This window comes from Paramisgurnus dabryanus, chromosome 23 (genome assembly GCF_030506205.2).
Source record: "Paramisgurnus dabryanus chromosome 23, PD_genome_1.1, whole genome shotgun sequence".
NCBI lineage: Eukaryota > Metazoa > Chordata > Actinopteri > Cypriniformes > Cobitidae > Paramisgurnus > Paramisgurnus dabryanus.
Genome location: NC_133359.1, coordinates 2224831 through 2244913, shown reverse-complemented (window position 1 = coordinate 2244913; position 20083 = coordinate 2224831). Strand labels below are relative to the sequence as shown.

Here is a 20083-nt window from a genome sequence, read left to right as displayed (position 1 = left end):
GAATCCAAGACTTCTCATCCGAGGAATAAAAAGCCAACGTTGTTTTCACACAAAGACCATTTAGGATCATTGATTTTTAAGAGTACCTTATATACTATAATGAACATTAAAATTGATCTCACCTTTACAAGTTATTGTGTAATTCACACAAAATTCACACATATTTTTATATTTTCCATAATTTCAAGATTTATCATTTAGTGGTCTGTATTGGTGTTAGAGAAGGTTGTTCCCCCTTACGAAAAAGTACCATCATTTTTAAAAAAAGTACACCAAGTATGGTTTTTAGGATTATTGAATACTATTAGCAAAACCATGGTTATTTTGTGGTACTTTAGTAAAATTATGGTTTTTTTTTCCGTAACGGAGAGCAATTGGGCTGCAGTTATGTGTTTTGTTTATGTTGTCATTTAAAAAGAGATTGAGGAGTGATATGTATAAACGAGTAAAATAAACTAGTTAAACAAATAAAATAAACTTGTTGTTTTAACAGTAATATTAAATATCTCTTTTGGAAGTCTTTACCTAAACCAAGAAAAATGTATTAATGGATCAATTTGTTAAAAAATGATCCAAGCTCTGGCGCGCACTCGCCATTACGCGCGCTCATTACGCACCTTTGAGAACAGTTCAGCTCACCTGCGCGCACACCTGAGCTCGTGCTCCTAGAAAAATGACTTGATGCTGTCAGATACGCCGCATTAATCGCGCAATGATCGTCGCATGGAGTCTGATGAGTCTGTGGATTGTGGGTCTGATCTGTTACTCGGACTGCACGTGCTCTCCGACATCTTTCTATAAGAGCTGCTGGATCCGCAGGTATCCCGAACTTTATGTGGATGTGGAGGAATCTCAGCGCAAAGGAGCTCAGATCCTGAAGGTTTATCGGGAGGAATCCGCTATCAAATGCAGCAGATCCTGCTGTACGACCCAGAACTGTGAGTTTACACAAGAATCAATCTGATAAAGTTTGCATTGAACTCAAAAGCTTTGCAAATGTACTGACTATTCAAATGAACTGCATTGCTTAGTTAACTATACAACGTAGAGTAGCTGTAACTTTACAGATCACATTTCTTTAAAGTTTTGTGATCAAAGACAAAGTATTTGGACACTTTCTGAAGGTCAGAGCTTAATAAAGTTTAAATATGATGATGATCGACACCCGTGGGAACTTCAGCAAAACTTGCTACATCTTTTAATCTTGTCTGAGAAAAAGACATAAGTGTAACTTAATACAAGTCTAAATAATTTGAAAAAAAAAAAAAATTGTACCTTAAGCATTATTCACAATTTAATTTTTAAAAAGGGTGCTTGTTTTTTTTATTAAATAAATTACATCTTTATTTTTAAATTAAACTATTTTCAAGTACCAAATAATACAATACAGACATCAAATAATTTCCTAATAAAAATGTTTTAGTATTTGCTATACCTTTTGGATCATTTTATCTTTAAAATAAAAGAATGAATATACTATCATTTGTAAATTAACATATTCTTAAAATTCATACTTTTGACATCATTTTGATTATTTGTGCTCTTGTATAGCTTAATGGTAGCAGCTAAAAAGGTCATGAGTTTGAACCGAGGGATCACACTGATAAAAACATTTACTTTATACGTTTGTAATGCACTACTGTGTTCACACCTGGTATTAAGATGTGTTTTGGTTGATCGGATCACAAGTGGGCGATGCAAAATACAGGTGAAAAATGAGTTGTAAAACGCTTCGAGCCTGTCTACATTCGGAGATGGTCTAAAAACGCATTCGACCAGATTGCTTTTGTAGTGTAGACGCTCATGTGGTTGAATGTGTTTTAATAGAAACAAAAGCCTACTCTTCAACTACAATGTGTAATGTACTGAGCACAATGTTTTTACATTTTCCCTGACTTTTAGCGCAAACTTACAGTGTTCAGTGTGGTCTTTTCAAAAGAATTTGAGTACTTGAAAACAAAAATATTTGTCGACAAATATACAATAAGTTTCAGCCATATTTTGAATATTGCATAAGAAATAAGTGATGGAAACATATACAAAACAAATAACAATCCCTTAATTCGCAAAAAAGTTTTTACGCTCAGTCAAGATGGTGCGATAAAGTGTAAATACACGTAATGGGAGATGAAAACGTATTTGCCAAATAAATTTTGATGTAGCGAACATTAAACTCACATAACTGACCGTCTAGCTGTTTTTGCTGTTGTTGTCTTTATCATATATGGGGCTTGATGTTGTCACAATGACCTCGTGCTAGTGCCTGCATTAAAAATTCCTCATTCCTTTTTCTATGCGCAGCATTCAGTTTGGGAATAACAAGCTGCACTGCTAGTAAATGTATAACTTGCCCAATCGTAACTAAATGCACCATTTTCTAATAGTGCTTGTTTTATTTACTGTTGGTTACCAGTACCACCGTCATTCACTCGAAACAACTTGATGGAAATGCACCTAACTCTCATTTTGTGTGTTTTTCTTTTTTGCTAATTTTGAAAAGTTTCACTTCAGGTTTGGATGGAAAGCCCACCATTGACAAAACTAAAGTGGTTGCTTTCCGCCTCTTTCATTTTGCGAGCGTGTTAAAGTTATCAATAGGCTTTATGCCCAGCTGCACTACCAGCTCCTTGTTTCCTGTCTGCCATTATTGGACAAACTGATTAATCCAGGTGTTCCTGACCTCAGTAGTCACAACAACAATAATCAGACACACCTGGATTAATCAGTTTGTCCAATAATGGCAGACAAGCAGCTGGCTTAAGTTCAGGAAGTAGTGCAGCTGGGCATAAAGCCGATTGCTCTGAAATATCAAATAAAGCTCTTAAATATACATCTACAAAACGTTGTGCAGCTTGTTGACTTTCAACACAAGCAGCGGTACTCTGACATAAAATTAGTTCAGGTCAATTTAATCACCGCATTTCTCCCGCTCGCGTTTAAATGACTCGCCCATAGACCATCCCCTTGACATTATCAGGACAGAAGCAGTTAAAAGTGGACTAAAGGTAAAGATTAAAACACCAGGTGTAAACGTGATCCCACTCGTGATCCAATCGACCAAAATACCTGCTGTAAACAGGGCCTAAGTTGCTTTGAATAAAACATCTGCCCAATGCATAAATGTAAATCTGAATGAAGTTTTATTTAACAAAATTCGGGAGGTGCACGTTCAGTAAAATCAACCAATCAGTGCAAGAGGAAGCCGGTATTTAAAGCCGTCTCTCACCTCTATCCCGCAACAAGTTTCACACCATCCTCTCGGCTGAGTCTTTTCCCAGTAGGGGGGTACTCTGGGTTCGGGACAAATTCCAAGCTTGGGCCCTCCACGGATAGCACACCAAATATGCATAAATTAATATACACATTCATTTATTTTTTATTTCATATGTGTAAACTCATTAAATGTTAATTAAAAACATTTAATAAAGTATGGTTAGTTCTACAATGTTTATTATTTCATCATTTAATCCTGCAGTCTCCTGTAGTTTGGCTGTGTTTCATTACAACACAACTCAAGACAGCGTGAACTGCTTTCACCTTCAGTGTTTGAATCCTGACAGCTGCAGTCTGCACCACAGAAGAAACGTCATCCTTTATAATGTGACTAAAGGTACACACCTAAACGTCTAGTGTCTTTACTATATGTAAAAGTTATAAGGTAATACTGTATGATCATAAACTTTATGTTGTATAAAGCCTGCCCAGAATAACTGAATGTCATCTCATCTGCTACAGAATGGCATTTGAAATCTGGTTTTAATCATCTAAATGTTGGGTTTTGCCATTCAGGTGTAGATCCTGATCTGCTGGTGTTCGGCAAACACTTCACCACCAACGTCCGTGTTCTTCCCCACATGTCCTCCTTACGACTCAACGTCTCTGAACCTCTGACATCAGACAAGCGTCATTTCAACCATCCACCCAACCCTCCTGTCCGCTCCATCACCTCCCCATCCACCAGCACGACAAAACCTACGACCCAAGCTGTTTCCACTTCACACGAATCCCAGAATCACTTTATCTGTTGTACTACCAAACCTGCATCGACGGCTGATGAGAATACACCAGAACGGGTTGTATCGACTACATCACAGCCCAAACAGACTCAACCTATGAGACAGCTGCTTCATACGACAAAACCAACTGATCAGCTTGATACAACCAGTGACACCTTTACCAGTACTCCCAGTAGCTCAAATCTCTTTTCAACAACTACAGCCCAGCCAAGCTCCACTTACACACCCATCGTAATCACTGAAGCTCAAACTATCTTCATGTCTAGGACGTTAACCACCCAACAGGTTTTGGATGTACAAACTACAACTCAAAGCAGCACTGTCACTAAAACAACGCCTTCTCAACCCATCACTGAGCTCTCCACAGCTAACCACCGTCCTCAAACGCTATTCAAGACCACAGCTACCAAATTAGATGAATCTTCACAAATGACAGCACAAACTGTCACCCACAATGTACCGTCCCTCTCCAAATCCTTAACAATCACGAAGCCCCTGACAGCTGTGACCCAGACAAACGCACCTAAACAAACTATTACTCAAATCACTACAGTTTTGTCTCCAGCTGGTTTACAACCAGAAGATAAAACAACTTCCATCCTCACAAGACACGAGACCCTAAACCTCACCAACAACCGTACGAGCGATTCAACGACTACTACCAGCACGCCGGGTTCTTCTCTTACCGCCTCTACCAGCAGTAGGGTGGATAGTCAGCCGTACCCGAACGACACCAAGGGTTACATCAGTCGAAACATCACCACAGATGATGCTCCTCATCCTGACGGAGATGGAAGTTTGACAACGGTGTGGCATTTGGCGGCCAACACCGTGCTGGTGGTTTTAGCTACCTGTGCAACCATAACATTTGGTTGTTGTTGTTCTGTGTTTGTTGCTCTGAGCTGGAGAGGACGCAGAAGAAGAAAAGGAAGATACCACACCGATCTGAGGGCCAAAAGAGGATCCATGAAACTCATCAAGTATGTCATCGTACGAGAGAGCTCGTAACGTGTGCCTGCTCGTGTTTCTTAGATGCTGCTAACTTGTGACTTGTTTTATGTGGTTAGACTTTATCCGCTATGTAAACAATTCAGTGCCATGTATGGATTAGAAGAAGAAAGTGTAAAATACCCTGGTAAGTAGGTATCTTATAAAGCAGTATATTTATGCTTATTTTTTGGAACAACCTTCGTATTGGAGTGTTAATGATGTCTTAAAAATGTGCCCTACGTAGGTTGCTCTTTAGGTTTTGGAACAGAATGAATCATTTTGTGACATTTTTTAACAAAAGTGAATATGAAAGTATGCATAAAACAGAAGTATTAGTAAACTCTTCCTTAGACAGTCTTTAAAGCGTTCGTTCACCCCAGAATTAAAATTTTGTCATTAATCACTTACCCTTGTGTTGTTTCTCACTTATAAGACCTCCGTTTTCGGTACACAAATGAAGATATTTTTAATACAATTTCAAGGCCCTGAATGGCAGTAAAGAATACTTTTGTGTTCATAAAGTCAGTCTCCAACATATATTCACAAAAGGCTTAAGCACTGGCATTATGTAATAGACATACTGTATATGTTATTTGACTGCTCCATAGATGCATCCGCCAAACAGTCATTAATAGGGCATCTATGTACAGATATATATCTATGGCTGACATTTAAAACACATGGATGGTTCACGAAAGCAACAAATGCATGCCTTAAACCCTGGCATCGTGCAAAAGACATATATGTTATTCGACTGCTCCATAGATGCATCCGCCAAACAGTCATTAATAGGGCATCTATGTACAGATATATATCTATGGCTGACATTTAAAACACATGGATGGTTCACAAAAGCAACAAATGCATGCCTTAAACCCTGGCATCGTGCAAAAGACATGTATGTTATAGACCCTTTTACAGCTCACGTGATCAAATAGCCTGCGCGCGCATTTGGGCAACAGAAGTGGTGTTATTCCCCATTGGTTCTAACGTGGTAGCAACTCAGAAAGTTTATTAAAACGGTTTCTCAGCATCAAAATGTCCAGTTGTTGCGTTTGGTTGCACTAACATAATATACTAATATACGTATATATGTATCTGGCAACTTTATTTTTGGCCATCTGCTAACGTCTTTTATCCACTCCACTATAGTACACGGATCTGGTAGCTGTGTTGAAAATGTTGATAAAGTCAATTTTTTTAAAATAACTTACTGTTTGTGTTGCTTCACTGTTGATTCTTACGATACTTCCGTTGCCTAAATGCGCGCGCATACGCTGCCACGTCATCATTGTGTACAAACAGTAAAAGGGTCTATTTGACTGCTCCATAGATGTATCCGCCAAACAGTCATTAATAGGGCATCTATGTACAGATATATATCTATGGTTGACATTTAAAACACATGGATGGGTTACGAAAGCAACAAATGCATGCCTTAAACCCTGGAATCGTGCAAAAGACATATGTTATTCGACTGCTCCATAGATGCATCCGCCAAACAGTCATTAATAGGGCATCTATGTACAGATATATATCTATGGCTGACATTTAAAACACATGGATGGTGTATTCTTGTCACTTCATGAAATGAAAATTGAACAACTGTAGTCACACGGACTATCGTAGCAATGTCTTTACTGCCCTTTTGGCCTTGAAAGTTGTGAGTTGAGTTGCTGTCTATGGCGGCGCAGAAAGCTCTCGGGTTTCATCAAAAATTTGTGTTCCGAAGATGAACGAAAGTTTTAAGGGTGTGGAGTGACAAAAGGTAATTCAAAAATTTTAATCCTGGGGTGAACTAACCTTTAACATTATAATGTGTACCTTTATAATTTCATTACAGGCACAATATGTAGGATTTTCACCAGTAGAGGTCGATATTACACAATAACAAAGGCAAAGCTAAATGACGTTATAAAGGAGAGATGTTGGGATGATGGGAGATTTTTTTTGTTGTGTCCAGAGACGAAAGGAATTTATAATCATGTTCACGGATGACGTAATGAGTCAATGTTTTTTTACCTGTATGTTTGATCAAATTATTTAATGCATCGTAATGAATTCGCTGCAAAGCACAACAGCTGTGTGTAAGCCGCCACTTCGCATTGTTCACTCGTGTTGCCATTGTTTCTACAAACGGAAACTGAGGATAGCATAGAAATTAAATCAATAAAAGGATGACAATTACAAAGGACACAAGGAATGAGCCATTATTTAAAACAGGAATTTACAATTCCTTTGGAACTTTTAGAATAATGTAAGTGCACAACTCCATGAAATATATTTGGATATTTTATTACAAAAATCTTACATATTGTGATTTATAAGTTTATATCTTTAACTCTTTCCCTGCCATTAACAGGTTATCTCGTCAATTAAAAGAAAATGCTTCCCTGCCCTGACAAGTTTTTACGATAATCTATATTTCCCCTTTTATCCACTAGGTGGTGCTCCTACTCAACTTATAAAACACGAAAGCATCCACTGATCCAAAAACAGTTAAAACTCTATGTTTGTTTTGATCACCGTTCTGAATCTGATGTCTAAAAAAGTCAAAAATGCAATTATTTCAGCTTTTTGATCAAAATTTGGTATTTTTGAAGAAACTTTTTTTTTCTTAAGCAGTGGCTCTGTGTTTTCATTAGATATTTTGTATGTTTGTATATTTATCGAAAAAAAAAATTTCTGAAAGGCATTCAACTTTTGCTTGCTTCCTTGTTTGGCAACTTTAAAAAAAAAAAGTGGCAAATGAGCTGCATCAATTTATTCAGTTTATTGTTGCTCTTAACAAATAAAAAGCATCAATTTCTCCTACTGTTGCTTTTCAACATAAGATGATCTCCGCATATATTCAGATAGTTGTGCAACAACTGTCCAATCTAAACCATCGGGTCTTTATTCTCTGAGCGAGACAGTTCACAAGCTCGGTTTTGTTCTAAAGAGGCAGTTGGTCACTAAGTGCTTTTAAGATGCGCAAGACTGCTGCCATCTCTTCAGCCGTCCAAATGGAAAAAGCCGGAAGCTCTCGAGGTGGAGTTTGGTTTCTTCATTCTCAGAGGCGAAACTAATGGAGTATTTTCACCTGATCTCCAATCAAAGCCTTCTTTTAGAAAGGGTGGATAATGACACTCGATGTAGTATTATGAATGCGTTTCAGCCTGGTGTTTAATGTTCTGAGGAGAATTGTTTAAGGGGTGAAAACTGAACTTGGTGATTGATATTTAAAGTAATACGTCATCAAAAAATCCACCTTTTTACTCACCCTCATGACAGTCCAAAGCCTTTTAACACTTCTGTTTCCATGTAACTCTCAAATTAAATGTAAGGTCCTGCACAAGGTGTTTGACTTGATCACCACCATTGAAATCAGAGATTCAGACATTTGTGTTTCATGGAAAAAAATTGTAAATTATGACAATTTTATTTACAAAACATTAAGTTTAGTTTGAACAAAGAATGCATTGTGATAATTTGTTAAATTGTTCTCTTATATCCACACAGAAGGTTTGTGTCTTTATTAAGTGCAAAAATTTTCCAGAGTCAGTGTTTCATGTCCATTTACAACCCTTGGATTTGCCTTTAGTATGAAATGGTCTATTATTACCTTATTTGAAAGGGTCATGAATAATAATGTTGAGCTCTACTCTGATTGGCTGTTTCTCCTTCAGTAGCTCTGTGTGTGTGTAAACAGATCTTATGTTTGAGTCTGTATCAGATTTTGAGGAATAATCAATTGTTTGGTGATTGTTTATGGACTTTCTCAGTGGTGTGTGTTTTTTTCAGTATGGATCTGCAAAACGTAACTGTAACGTAAATAGTAGAACTTCAGCCTAAACGTTAGCATATAGCATTAACTAGCATATAGCATTAACTAGCATATAGCGCTAACTCAACAGTCATAACTTTGTTTTTAGCATTTTAACAACGTTGTACTTAATTTAATGCGTAATTTAATGTTAGGGTGTACATCTTGACTGTAATGTTACAGTTGGTGTTATGTTGAGATCGTCATTCTACGGCACCTTTAAGTTTATAATCGAAGACTTTTAAAACAAGCACGAGGTGGTCATAAAAGAGTTTGGACTTTGGATTGCTTCAGTGGTTTACTTTTTAAATCTTCAGCTAAACAGATACCAAATACACAGAATATACATTATTTGATAAAGGAAACCAGTATTACAGTTTTATTACTACAGTAGCACAATTTATGGCGTACAAGTGAAGACAACCTTAAATTGTTCATTTATTTTCCCCAAAATTAAGCTCCAGGCTGCTAATGGTCCTCAGAGATTCAGAAGTTTCTTCACAGCTTCTTTGTACTTCCGGATGTTGTCTTCAGTCTCGCCCTCATTCTTTAACCTGACCACCGTGTCTTTATACTCCTGAACCTCCGGCTGGGCCAGCACCTCCTGCCTGCTCCCTCCCTCCACTTCATCTCCCACTCCTAGCGGTCGCATGCGCAGGAGAGTTTCCAGAATGTTCTTCTGGGATGAGCTGTCTTCCCACTCGTATTCCTCCATGTCCGCACGCGTCTTCTCTCCTTCCCAAGCCTCGGTTTTCTGTTGAACAGAGAGTTAGTACTGAACTAATGGAACCAGACAGAATTGCAAAAATTGATTGTTTTTGAACAGGTTCCCCAAAATTTGACACGAGTTCGCACAAAAAAATATTACTTAGCCGAGAGTGCTGACATCCTCATTTTGACTCAAGCTCAAGCAAGCCATTGTGATAACACTTGCAATGACTTCAACTTCAAGATCAATACTCTCTCTCCTGTACCAGAGACTACATTTCCCCAATTCTTCCCTGCAGTCAACCACAAAAGCTTCATTGTATGTATGAAGGTCTATATGTGCCGCAGGGCAGAAAACCCTGTCGCTGGTGCAGGTGTTCAAGAATAATGACCGTCAACGAGGCTTCCTCCCATTCCCACCCATCAGAAACAATCCCTTAACTTTTCAATCATTGTTTCTATGGAGATGAAGGTGGTCCGGACAGATCTTTGGGATTTGATTAGGACCCGAATGATTCAATTTAGCCGAAGAGGCAAATCAAATGGTTTGCATCCAATTGATGAGATTGGCCTTTCACTTGAGAAAATGAGAGCGTAATTGAGGTCTTGACTGAAGAGTCAGAGATGCTTGAGCTGTACGAAAGCGATCGTGATTATTTAATCACTCTGATTGTCCATTGGAAAAAAACATCAGAGTTATAAGTGTTAAAAAAATCAACATGAAAAAACCAAATATTATTTGATGTTAATTCCTTTATATGCGTTTATGCTCTTTTAGGTTGAATTGTAGTTGATTTGTTTTTGCACACTATTAAAGGTGCACTGTGTAGATTTTAGCGGCATCTAGCAGTGAGATTGTGAATTGCAACGGCTCAGTCCACCGTTCATTGAAATGCATAGAGAAGCTATGGTAGCCATAAAAAGACAAACATGTTGTTGTCTATGACAAAATACAGTGGTGACGAAACACGGTCTGTAGAGCAGTTTGTCTGTTTAGGGCTACTGTAGAAACACGCCTGCACAAAATGGCGACTTCCATGTAAAACGGCTCATACTAAGGTAATAAAAACAATACAGTTCATTATGTAAGGTCTTTATACACCACTGATAATATAGTTATGTAGATTATATTGCATTTCTGTCAAGGGATCCTCCTAAAAGTTACACACTGCACCTTTAAAACTACGGTAATTCTTCATAATCTTTCATTTTGTAATCATTTAAAGTCCTGTCCTTTATTTATTAAGTGATTTATTAATATCCCATTCCACTTTAGGGCAGCATAACGATTAATCGTGACTAATCGTTGGCAGAATAAAAACGTTTACATCATATATGTGTGTGTACTGTGTATAATTATGTATATATAAATACTAGGGGTGTAAATCGGACAGTTCATTACGATACGATACAGTATTGGTTTTCTCCGCCACCGATGCAATATTTGCCGATAAAACAAAAATGTATTTGATGCAATTGCGATTCGTTACTTTATTAATATTTTTATATTATGTGCCTGGTTCAGCAGTTAACAAAAATGCGCACTTTGGTGGAAATGTGTAGATAAGCATTAAGTAGGGCTGTAATGATTAATCGTGCAAATGCACGTTTTCTCAATGAATGAATTTGAATGATTTACGGTGAAATCCCAGCACATCCCAAAGCTAGGGGGCGCTCTCGTGCAGAAACTCCCTTTGTGCCACAGAAGAAGTAGCATTACAAACGCTATTCCTGGAAATGTCTACAGGAATATTTATATTGCTTTTCTTCAAATTGTTTCAGGTATTTTCATGACAATAAAGAATATTTTAAATTATTTTGTTTAACGAGTGTTGCTTTTTTAAACGCACGTTATAAACAACTCCGAATCATAATGATTTGAGATTGATAAGGACTTCTTACTGACCAAATGCCGTAGTACACGAACAAACTGTGCATGAAACACAGAATCGCAGCCTTGCGATTCAGAATCGATTTCAGAAAGGCTTTTTTTATTGGGACACACGATTAATCATTACAGCCTTAGCATTAAGTCAAGAATTGAGGACGGAAATAGTTTTTAAAATAATTACGTGTGGCATCAATGCATTGTATCGTTAGAAATGTAATCAATGTTTTGATCCATATCAATGTATTTTAACACCCCTAATAAATACACATGCATGTATATATTTTAGAAATATGTAAATATACATTTTTATATTTATATAATTTACGTATGTATACATACATGCATACATACATGCATACATACATACATACATACACACACACACACACACACACACACACACATATTAAATCCATAAATATATTTTTTCTTAAAACTATGTATGCATGTCTGTGTATTTATATATGCAAAATTATTATACACACTTCACATCTACGATGTAAACAAAACTTTTATTCTTCAAACGATTAGTCACGATTAATCGTTATGCAGCCCTATTACCTTAATACATTACAGGTAACAAAATTTATTTCATATTGAAATTAGGATTATATTTTTTGAACCCTTTCAAAACCACATCAATTAAAACTCATAGGGGCATATATAATCTCTCAATTTGTTCCTGAACCTCTTCTGGTCAATGTGAACGCAGTCTGAATGGATTATCCTCTAGCTGTATTGGCAGCTAAATCAGGTCTTGGAGATTCAATAACCCTCATGGTCTTGAACAATCACTTGCTTTGTGGTTCAGAATCCCCCCCTTTTTAACCCAACGTCACGCAGCCCAGCTTTGACTGTTCTGAGACTCGTCTGTTGTAGCCATTGTGCCAGTAAAAGGCCAGCGGACATTGTTACACTTCCCAAGCAGAACCGCAAACAAAACTGGACCGTGGCTTTCGGCCAGTGACGTTCAGACTTTCAGTAAATCTAAGAACGCCGTCACGCAACACTGCGGCCGGTGAGTCTCCTGTGATAGGAAACATAAGCGTTGTGTTTGAGGACGAGCAAATGTTGACATCCGATACAAAGTTTTTCTGTCGTCGACCTTGTCGGAATGTTAAAAGTTCACGTTCTTTACTTTTTAAAGATGCTTTGGGAAGTTTACGTCAAAAGACAGTCGCTGTCTACGCAACCTGTTGGAAGCTCCTGAAAGGTTTCGTGTAGGAAGCATTTCGTTTGCCGACTTTGAGAAGTTCAAGTGGATTCATTTCACGGCTCTTGTTCTTAATCTGTGTTTTATCAGTTGTGTTTGAAGCAGAACCTGTTAATTCATCCTCTGTTGTGCTAATGAGGTGAAAACACGATACTCAAGGTTACCAATCGCTTTTTAAGAGTCTCACTTAATTCACAAAAGAAACTCTCATTACATCTTTCACCAATTAAACAAAGTTTTACACTTTGATCGTGAACTCGAGAATAAGTGGAGGCGTTTCATAAAGTAATGCTACAGGATTTTCAGCCCGAATTTCCCTCCTGAGGATCCAACAGAAAATCAAGTCCAGGGGTCTAATTTATAATGCGTGCGTACAGACAAAACAGGGCGTACGTCAGTTCCCACTAGGGATGCTTAACGATTAATCGCGATTAATCGTTAGCAGAATAAAAGTTTTTGTTTTTCATCATATATGTGTGTGAACTGTGTATAATAACTTTGTATAAATAAATGTACACACATGCATGTATTTGTTTTAGAAATGTTTACATGTGTATATACATTTGTATATTTATGAATAATTTATATTATATATAAATATAAATACTTAATATATAAAAAAAATTCTTAAAATTATACATGAATGTGTTCATATTTATATATATACATTTTTATTATACACAGTTTACACACATATGTGATGTAAACAAAAACTTTTATTCTGCTAGCGATTAATCACGATTAATTGTTTAGAATCCCTAGTTCCCACGGAAAAGTTGTGATCTATAAAAAACAAACTTGACGGGAGAATGGGCTTGCAGGGTGGGATCTGAGGATAATTCATGTACGCATACTTGCAGGTGATCTGTGATTTATAAAGGGAACATTGCTTTGTTTTATAAGTCTTAAAGGTGTAGCGGAGGATTTTCTCGAATTTTAGAAAAGAACCGCCTTCTCCACTTTTAAAATAATGCAATTGCGCAACACTCCTGATTGACAACTAGGAGGACCAATAGTCTTGATGAGCCACCCGGAAAAAGAAAATCCTCTGCAATACCTTTAATTGGCTTTTGCGCGTACGTAGACTTTTAGTAAGAATCCTACACACAGTTTTATAAATGAGACCCCTGGACCTCAATTGGTTACAAGGTTCGTCTCAGATGATTTCAGATCAATTTACAGATCAATCAAAACACCTCCTGTACTGAAGTTTGGTCGTTTTTAGTATAATTTCTTATCAATTTTAGTTTATTACATTTTCGTGTCAGCCAATCAAACAAAACTTTCCAATGACTGCGCTTCTCTTAGGTTGCTCATTGGATGAGACAGGTGTCAATCATGTCAGATCAGGTAACTAATAACTTTTGAAACAATCCTGTTTTTACCAGCTGCTATTTTTTAAGAGATTTCACAAAAATCGATGTTAATTTAGATCTAAATAACAAAGACTTTTACACAGTTATTACTTGGTAGTTCTCAGATTACCATAAACGCAAGGACCTAAAAGCACTGCTGTTTTTTACCCCCGTCCTCGTCCCATCCGTTCTCTTGATGTTGGCCTTCAGGGGGTCTGGGTGATGAAAAACCTCCCAATGTCAGCAGGCCCCCAATAAAACTTTCATAAGACCCGAGTTACAATAGAGCCCGTGAAAAATTCATGTCCTGAATGAACGACATCAGAGAGACTCTCCTGTTTTCCAAGCTCATGATATCATTCAGCACCAGTGAGGGCCAAAATCAGATCACCATCCAGTCATCAATCGCTTTGCTGAAATCTACATTTTAATGCTATAATTCCATCCTGAATACACTAGTCAACATTTGAAGTGGATTAAAACCTTTCATAAAAGTATTTGTGTTTTAAACAATACCTGTTCTAGTCCTAGGACAACTTTGATTAACTTTTTTGATCCATTTCAAATGTTAAAGTGACACTTAGTAGTTTTTCAACCTTCATTATATATTTTCAAGACTCTTGTGATGGTACATCGACTTAAAATAGGTTGAATGACATGTCTACCGTAGCCAGACGGGGTCTATATCGCTTCTACTTGTAAAACCTGGGGTTTCGGGTAGTAGCCGAGCACATAAAAAGAACTACAAAATTCGACTGCTTTATGGCATACGTCACTTCCTCCACTTCGTCAAATTTTTTCCAGATGTTTTTTGGCCGAAGCAGCAACTAAGAAAAAGAAACCTAAGGTTTTGTCGGACGAGACCAGAAAAAGAAATCGGGAGAGTTATAGAATAAAAGAAAGGACGAGGATCAATATTGGGACAGCGTTCGCTCGCTGGCGTGAACTAAAGGAGGAGGAGGGCGATGCTGACTTGGCCGTCATGCTTTTGGACTAGTAAGTAATGTTATATTGCTTGCATATAAGTCCTGTCTGGTGCCCGAACACAAATTATTTTATTTCTGAACTTGAATTTTGCTGGAGGCTACTTGGAAAGTGTAGAGAGAGACTTTTATCACGTGACACTGTGGCGTCGTAGTAGTGTCATGGACGACATTGGCGACCCGGGTTAGATTCCTTTTTAAGGCAATAAAGAGGAATCGAACCCGGTGACCACCGATACAACTGGCTTGTAAATGTGGGCTATTCGATCTTTTTGAATAAATAAAAAAATAAAACCCATGAAATTATATTCATAGGACATGCTGGAAGGCACACCGTGGACTTCGTGACCTAAAAAGTTGTCTTCTTTTCCTTTGCGACAGTGCTGCGGCACTTGTGGCCTCTAGGGGCGCTAGACGTGAAAAATACAGTGGCCGAACAGTTCAGCGGTGCGCATTTAACTAGTGTATAAATAAATCACACATATAAATGTGCTTAGGAAACACTAAAGTGCAAATTAATCTGGTTTCTTACCCAAGACTCGTGGTACAGGACTGTGAGCAGGTACATGGCGTAGTCGTAATTCTGCTGTCTCAGCGGGCAGCTGAAAACACACACAGTAGGATCAAGATCAAAGATGAAATATTAAAAACTGCTTGATTTTAAATTACACCTGTCGCTCTTCTTCCCACCTGTCTGTGGTGATGGTGAGCATGTCTGTGTCTTTGGAGTAACGCTCGCCGCTGAGTTTGATCATCTTTTTCCTGGCATGATCATCCAGATTTAAACTGGAAAGCTTCACCTGTAAAGATTAAAAGCTTATAACTCAAATCTGTCCAAATTGGTTCTTTAAATTGTACAAATTCATGAGTTATAGGCATGAAAAAGTCTAATGAAGTGAACAACTGGACTCAAATACTTGCTGGATGTTTGTATGACAATGTAAGAGGTAAGTAAGAGGTTTAATGTAATAAAATTTATTTTTTTAATAGAAAAGGTTTCAAAAATAGCATTGTTTTGTTTAGTATATTGCAAACAGCTTGTTTTAAACTCATCTGTGTAGTTGATCAGGGTTCATCTGAATCTTCAGCAATCACTGGCTTTCTTCTCGCACATCTAAATTCTTATTCTTATCTAAATTAAATTTATTTTAATTGTGCTAAATCTTATTCTTTAAAAAAACAAACCCCAAGAAAAGATCAAACAACTTCATATAATTCTGCCTCTTTAATCCTGCTCAGAATCAGCCAGTAAGATCAAAGACAATCTGCTGTGATGTCATTACTAAGCTTCCTTTAGCCAACAGATCGGAAAAAAAGTGTGCATGTGTCTTCCAGTATTTGTTTACACATGGGTAGGGTATGCAATATCACTTTATACATTTTAAAATTGCTATCCGTTTCAGAAAGGGCGAGGTAGTGGCGTGAGGGGAAGACCATCTTTTGTACTATAAATCTACGCTTTGATCCCTTCACTTTAAGATTTAATCCATCGGGATTACTGTCAAATGATGAATCCCACATCACAGTTATAACTCTGTTCAGACAGATGGTGACAGATTAATGATAAATCACATATTTTAGATTATAAATGAAGAATATATGGAAGAGTATTTGTTTAGGTCATGTCCTCAAAAACACATACATGCTTTTATGGGCTCATAGGCAATGGTCTCCTAATTTTTAAAATTAAACACGGTTACTTTTAGTATTTTAGACCATGTTAAAAATAATCCAGATAAAAGGGGAGACGTGGAAATATTATGAAACTAAGATAAAACTGTGAAATCAGTATCAGACAGCTCCGCTAAGCAGACATGAAGATGTTTCGCTTTCTGACACAACAACAAAAACAAAGTTAACAGATTTACCTTGAGTGTAACTATTCTTGCATCTGGATTTTGCAGCGATTGTCCAGCAGACACAAATTCTTTACTCTGTATCTGTATTGGGAAATGCTCCAGGCATTTATCATCCGAGTCCAGGACAGAAGGCCACTCCGTGCAAAATGCTGAACACATTAAACAGGGACAAACATTATGTACCTCTCATTATTTCATGCATATCATTTGCATATCAATTGCTTTTATGATATAAAATTGTAACTTACATTTCAGGGCTTCACAATGTTGTTTAATGGCTACTGGGGTTAAATGCAAAAAGTTTGGAATCTAAAAGAGATTATACCATGAGGTTAAAAAGTGTTTCTGAGATTTATAAAAGTTAGTAAATACAAAACAGGCACCTTTATCAGTTCCAGGTTGCCCTTCTTTTCAGGTGGTACTCCTCTCTTCACCGGGTAACCCATCCGAACCGGCAGGGGCACTGCTGATGGTTTGAATGACGCTGCTGTCGGGTAAACTGAGGTCCAGTCCTGACTGACGCTCATACGCTCTGTCCTGGGTTCTCCAGCCTGTGGGATGCACAGAGATTGTTATGAACCAGATCATAGCAACATCCGACCGTATGAAAGTTATAACTTGGGAAAGTGTTAACCTGTCTCTTTGACCTCCGCTGGCCACGAACTCCTCTGCCTGCAGTTTCTGAAACATTAAAAGAGGGCTCAAGTTCAATGTCAATACTAAACTGAATAACACTACACACAGTAATATGAATTATACTGTAGGAAACCAATTCACTTAGTTATAAGTTAACATGACTTTACCAAATACATCATAACAACTACACTGCAACCTTTGCCAAATGTACTGTGCAAGTACTATGGTATGTTGATGGCATTATACTGTATGGTAAAACCTTTATTTACATGCCACTTCAATAGATTATTATCATAACATTTTTATAGTGCAATGTCCAAGCAGTTCATGAACAAAAAGCATGGTAATATCACCTTACTATTTGCACTAATGTATTAGTATTTAAATTATTCAGTCAAAATATAACTTGGAATTGCAAATGTACATAACTTACACGCAAATGTTATCATCTCACATAATGAATAAATAACAAGCATCACTATCAGATTGATCACGTCAGATGAGTCACGTAATCGGATGTAAATGATAAACTCTTTACCTCGTTCTGTTGCCACAACGCTTGTTGAGAGGACAGAGGAACTTGAGATCCTCCTGCTAAATGAGATAGCATGATATATTCCTTTATAATTACACTTTATTCTGCATGTGGAGGACAGAACAGGGTGACAGATGGACGCAGCCATGATGGAATAACATGAAGCGTGACTACGGCAACCCGGAAGTATATAAGTAACGCGAAGCTGAAAATACCAGCAGCGTGAGACGCCAAAGAAATGAGTGAAACACGATTCTTTATTTACACTAAAATATTCTTTGGATTTATTTAAAATATTACAACCAAAATAAAAATTCTGCTTTTAATTTTAAAACACGATCTTAACGGAACTCCCCATGATACGGCAAAAATATATTTTAAATATAATTTTAAATATATTTTTAAATATAAAAAATGGCTAAAAAATCTGTACTGAAATATATTTTGATAACAATATATTTTTGGCAATCGTTTGTATATGTTGAAACATATTTTAAAAATAAATATATTTAAAACATTTATATTCACGTCACATTGGAAGAAAAACTATGTATGTTACCAACCTGCAAACATAACATAACAGGTTTGAAAAGATTAAAATTAAATATATTTTCAATTGCAAAATTATTTATATTTTATACATACTTTTACTTTATACATTTTATAAAAAAATATATTTTATATAAAACACATTTTAAAATATAATATATAATATGATAATATATTTTTCAAATTCAAATATATATTTAATTAAGCTTTACTTTCTACAAAATGTATTTAGCTTATATTTAAAACATATCTTTGGACAAATAATTTTTTTTTTTAACTGACAGAAATTAATGGTCTTAATTGTTTTTTAAAAAAGACAAAAAAATAAATAAATCAGAGTACATAGTGTCAAAACAAGCTTTCTTGAGTTTTTAAGTCGATACAGCGTTAATTTAATGATTAACCCTTAAGACGCTGGAAAACATCCAGACGCGACCATCACTTTTATTAACGTCGTCCATGCGCGCTCTCGGTCTCTCCGCGTCAAGTGCATGCGCGCTCTCGACAACTGCACATGTGCAAGTGAGCGTCAGTCGCAAACAACTCTCTGAATGATCGCGTTCATAACATGTTTTCTTCACAGATGAAGAGCGGATGGAGGGACGACATCTGCACGAGAGGTATTATCGTTTTTATTATCGCTTTTTAACTTTTCTTTCCTCATTTTGTGACAGATGTTGTTGATTGACGACTGACAGAAATGAGATGAGCTTTGGGGGAAAGTGTCTTGAATATGTTTCTGTATATACACGTATTCATAAACAGATACACATAAATGCACACAGATAGTTTTGAAATGGCATTGTTGTGTGGATATGAGGTGAATATAAAGAAAAAGAAAACCAATGTACAGTATGTAAATATAGTGAATTTTAATACATGAAGTTTTATTACACCTTGACAGTAAACATTTGATTTCAGTAATTGTATTTCAAACTAGAAGGAGAGACTTCTGACTATAAATATATAAGATAATGTTTCAATGTTTAGTTAAAGTCTATTAAAATAAATTTAAATGTATGATACATCAAAACTGTTACACATGTCAAGACTTCACATCAATAAGAAAATATACAAGAGATACATTTTCCCTCTTTGCATGAATACACAATGTTAGCATGAGGGTTATTCTTCTTGAATGACTGGATGTGTGTGTGTATTTATCTGGTGTCCACTAAATCCTCTTGACACGCTGTGAGTGTTTTTTTCTTTTTTGACATTGTGATCTGTAGCTTAATGCTATCCTCTGAAACCATATCTGAGAGCGGACAGTGATGTAGCCGTGGCTTCTGTCAGCGTTTCTGCCAGTGTGACTGACAGATGTGACACAGAGGATGGAAAAGTTTGGTTTCGATTTGTCTTCATTCACAAAAGCTTTTTTCCTGTGGCTTTGTGTGTCCATCCACCAGTTATCTCATGATAGAGATGGATTTCGCTTCTTAGGAGAAGAGTTGGGTATCCTCCTCCTCCTCCTCTTCTCAATGGCTGTGTAAAGATGAATGCTATAAAACACTTACAAGTAATGATCCTATAATAGTTTTCT

At 36.8% G+C, this 20083-nt stretch overlaps 1 protein-coding gene across 1 annotated transcript; it reads right to left on the bottom strand.

Moving 5' to 3' along the window:
* Nucleotides 1-9090: 9090 nt before the first annotated feature.
* On the bottom strand, nucleotides 9091-18170 carry mrps35 (mitochondrial ribosomal protein S35). Its single transcript, XM_065277387.1, has 8 exons — nucleotides 17995-18170; nucleotides 17455-17501; nucleotides 17204-17371; nucleotides 17069-17129; nucleotides 16830-16969; nucleotides 15652-15761; nucleotides 15494-15563; nucleotides 9091-9565 (listed from the first exon to the last, which is right to left on the bottom strand). Exons 1-8 carry the CDS (start codon nucleotides 18137-18139, stop codon nucleotides 9290-9292), a joined length of 1017 nt encoding a protein of 338 aa, XP_065133459.1. The 5' UTR covers nucleotides 18140-18170; the 3' UTR covers nucleotides 9091-9289.
* Between the last annotated feature and the right edge of the window lie 1913 nt (nucleotides 18171-20083).

Excerpts from the sequence above, each read along its gene's own strand:
- mrps35 (XM_065277387.1), bottom strand. The coding sequence starts at position 18,139 with ATGGCTGCGTCCATCTGTCACCCTGTTCTGTCCTCCACATGCAGAATA. Across the intron at positions 17,502-17,994 it reads CGTTGTGGCAACAGAACGAG|AAACTGCAGGCAGAGGAGTT; the intron begins GTAAAGAGTTTA and ends TTAATGTTTCAG. Across the intron at positions 15,762-16,829 it reads CAAGAATAGTTACACTCAAG|GTGAAGCTTTCCAGTTTAAA; the intron begins GTAAATCTGTTA and ends TAATCTTTACAG.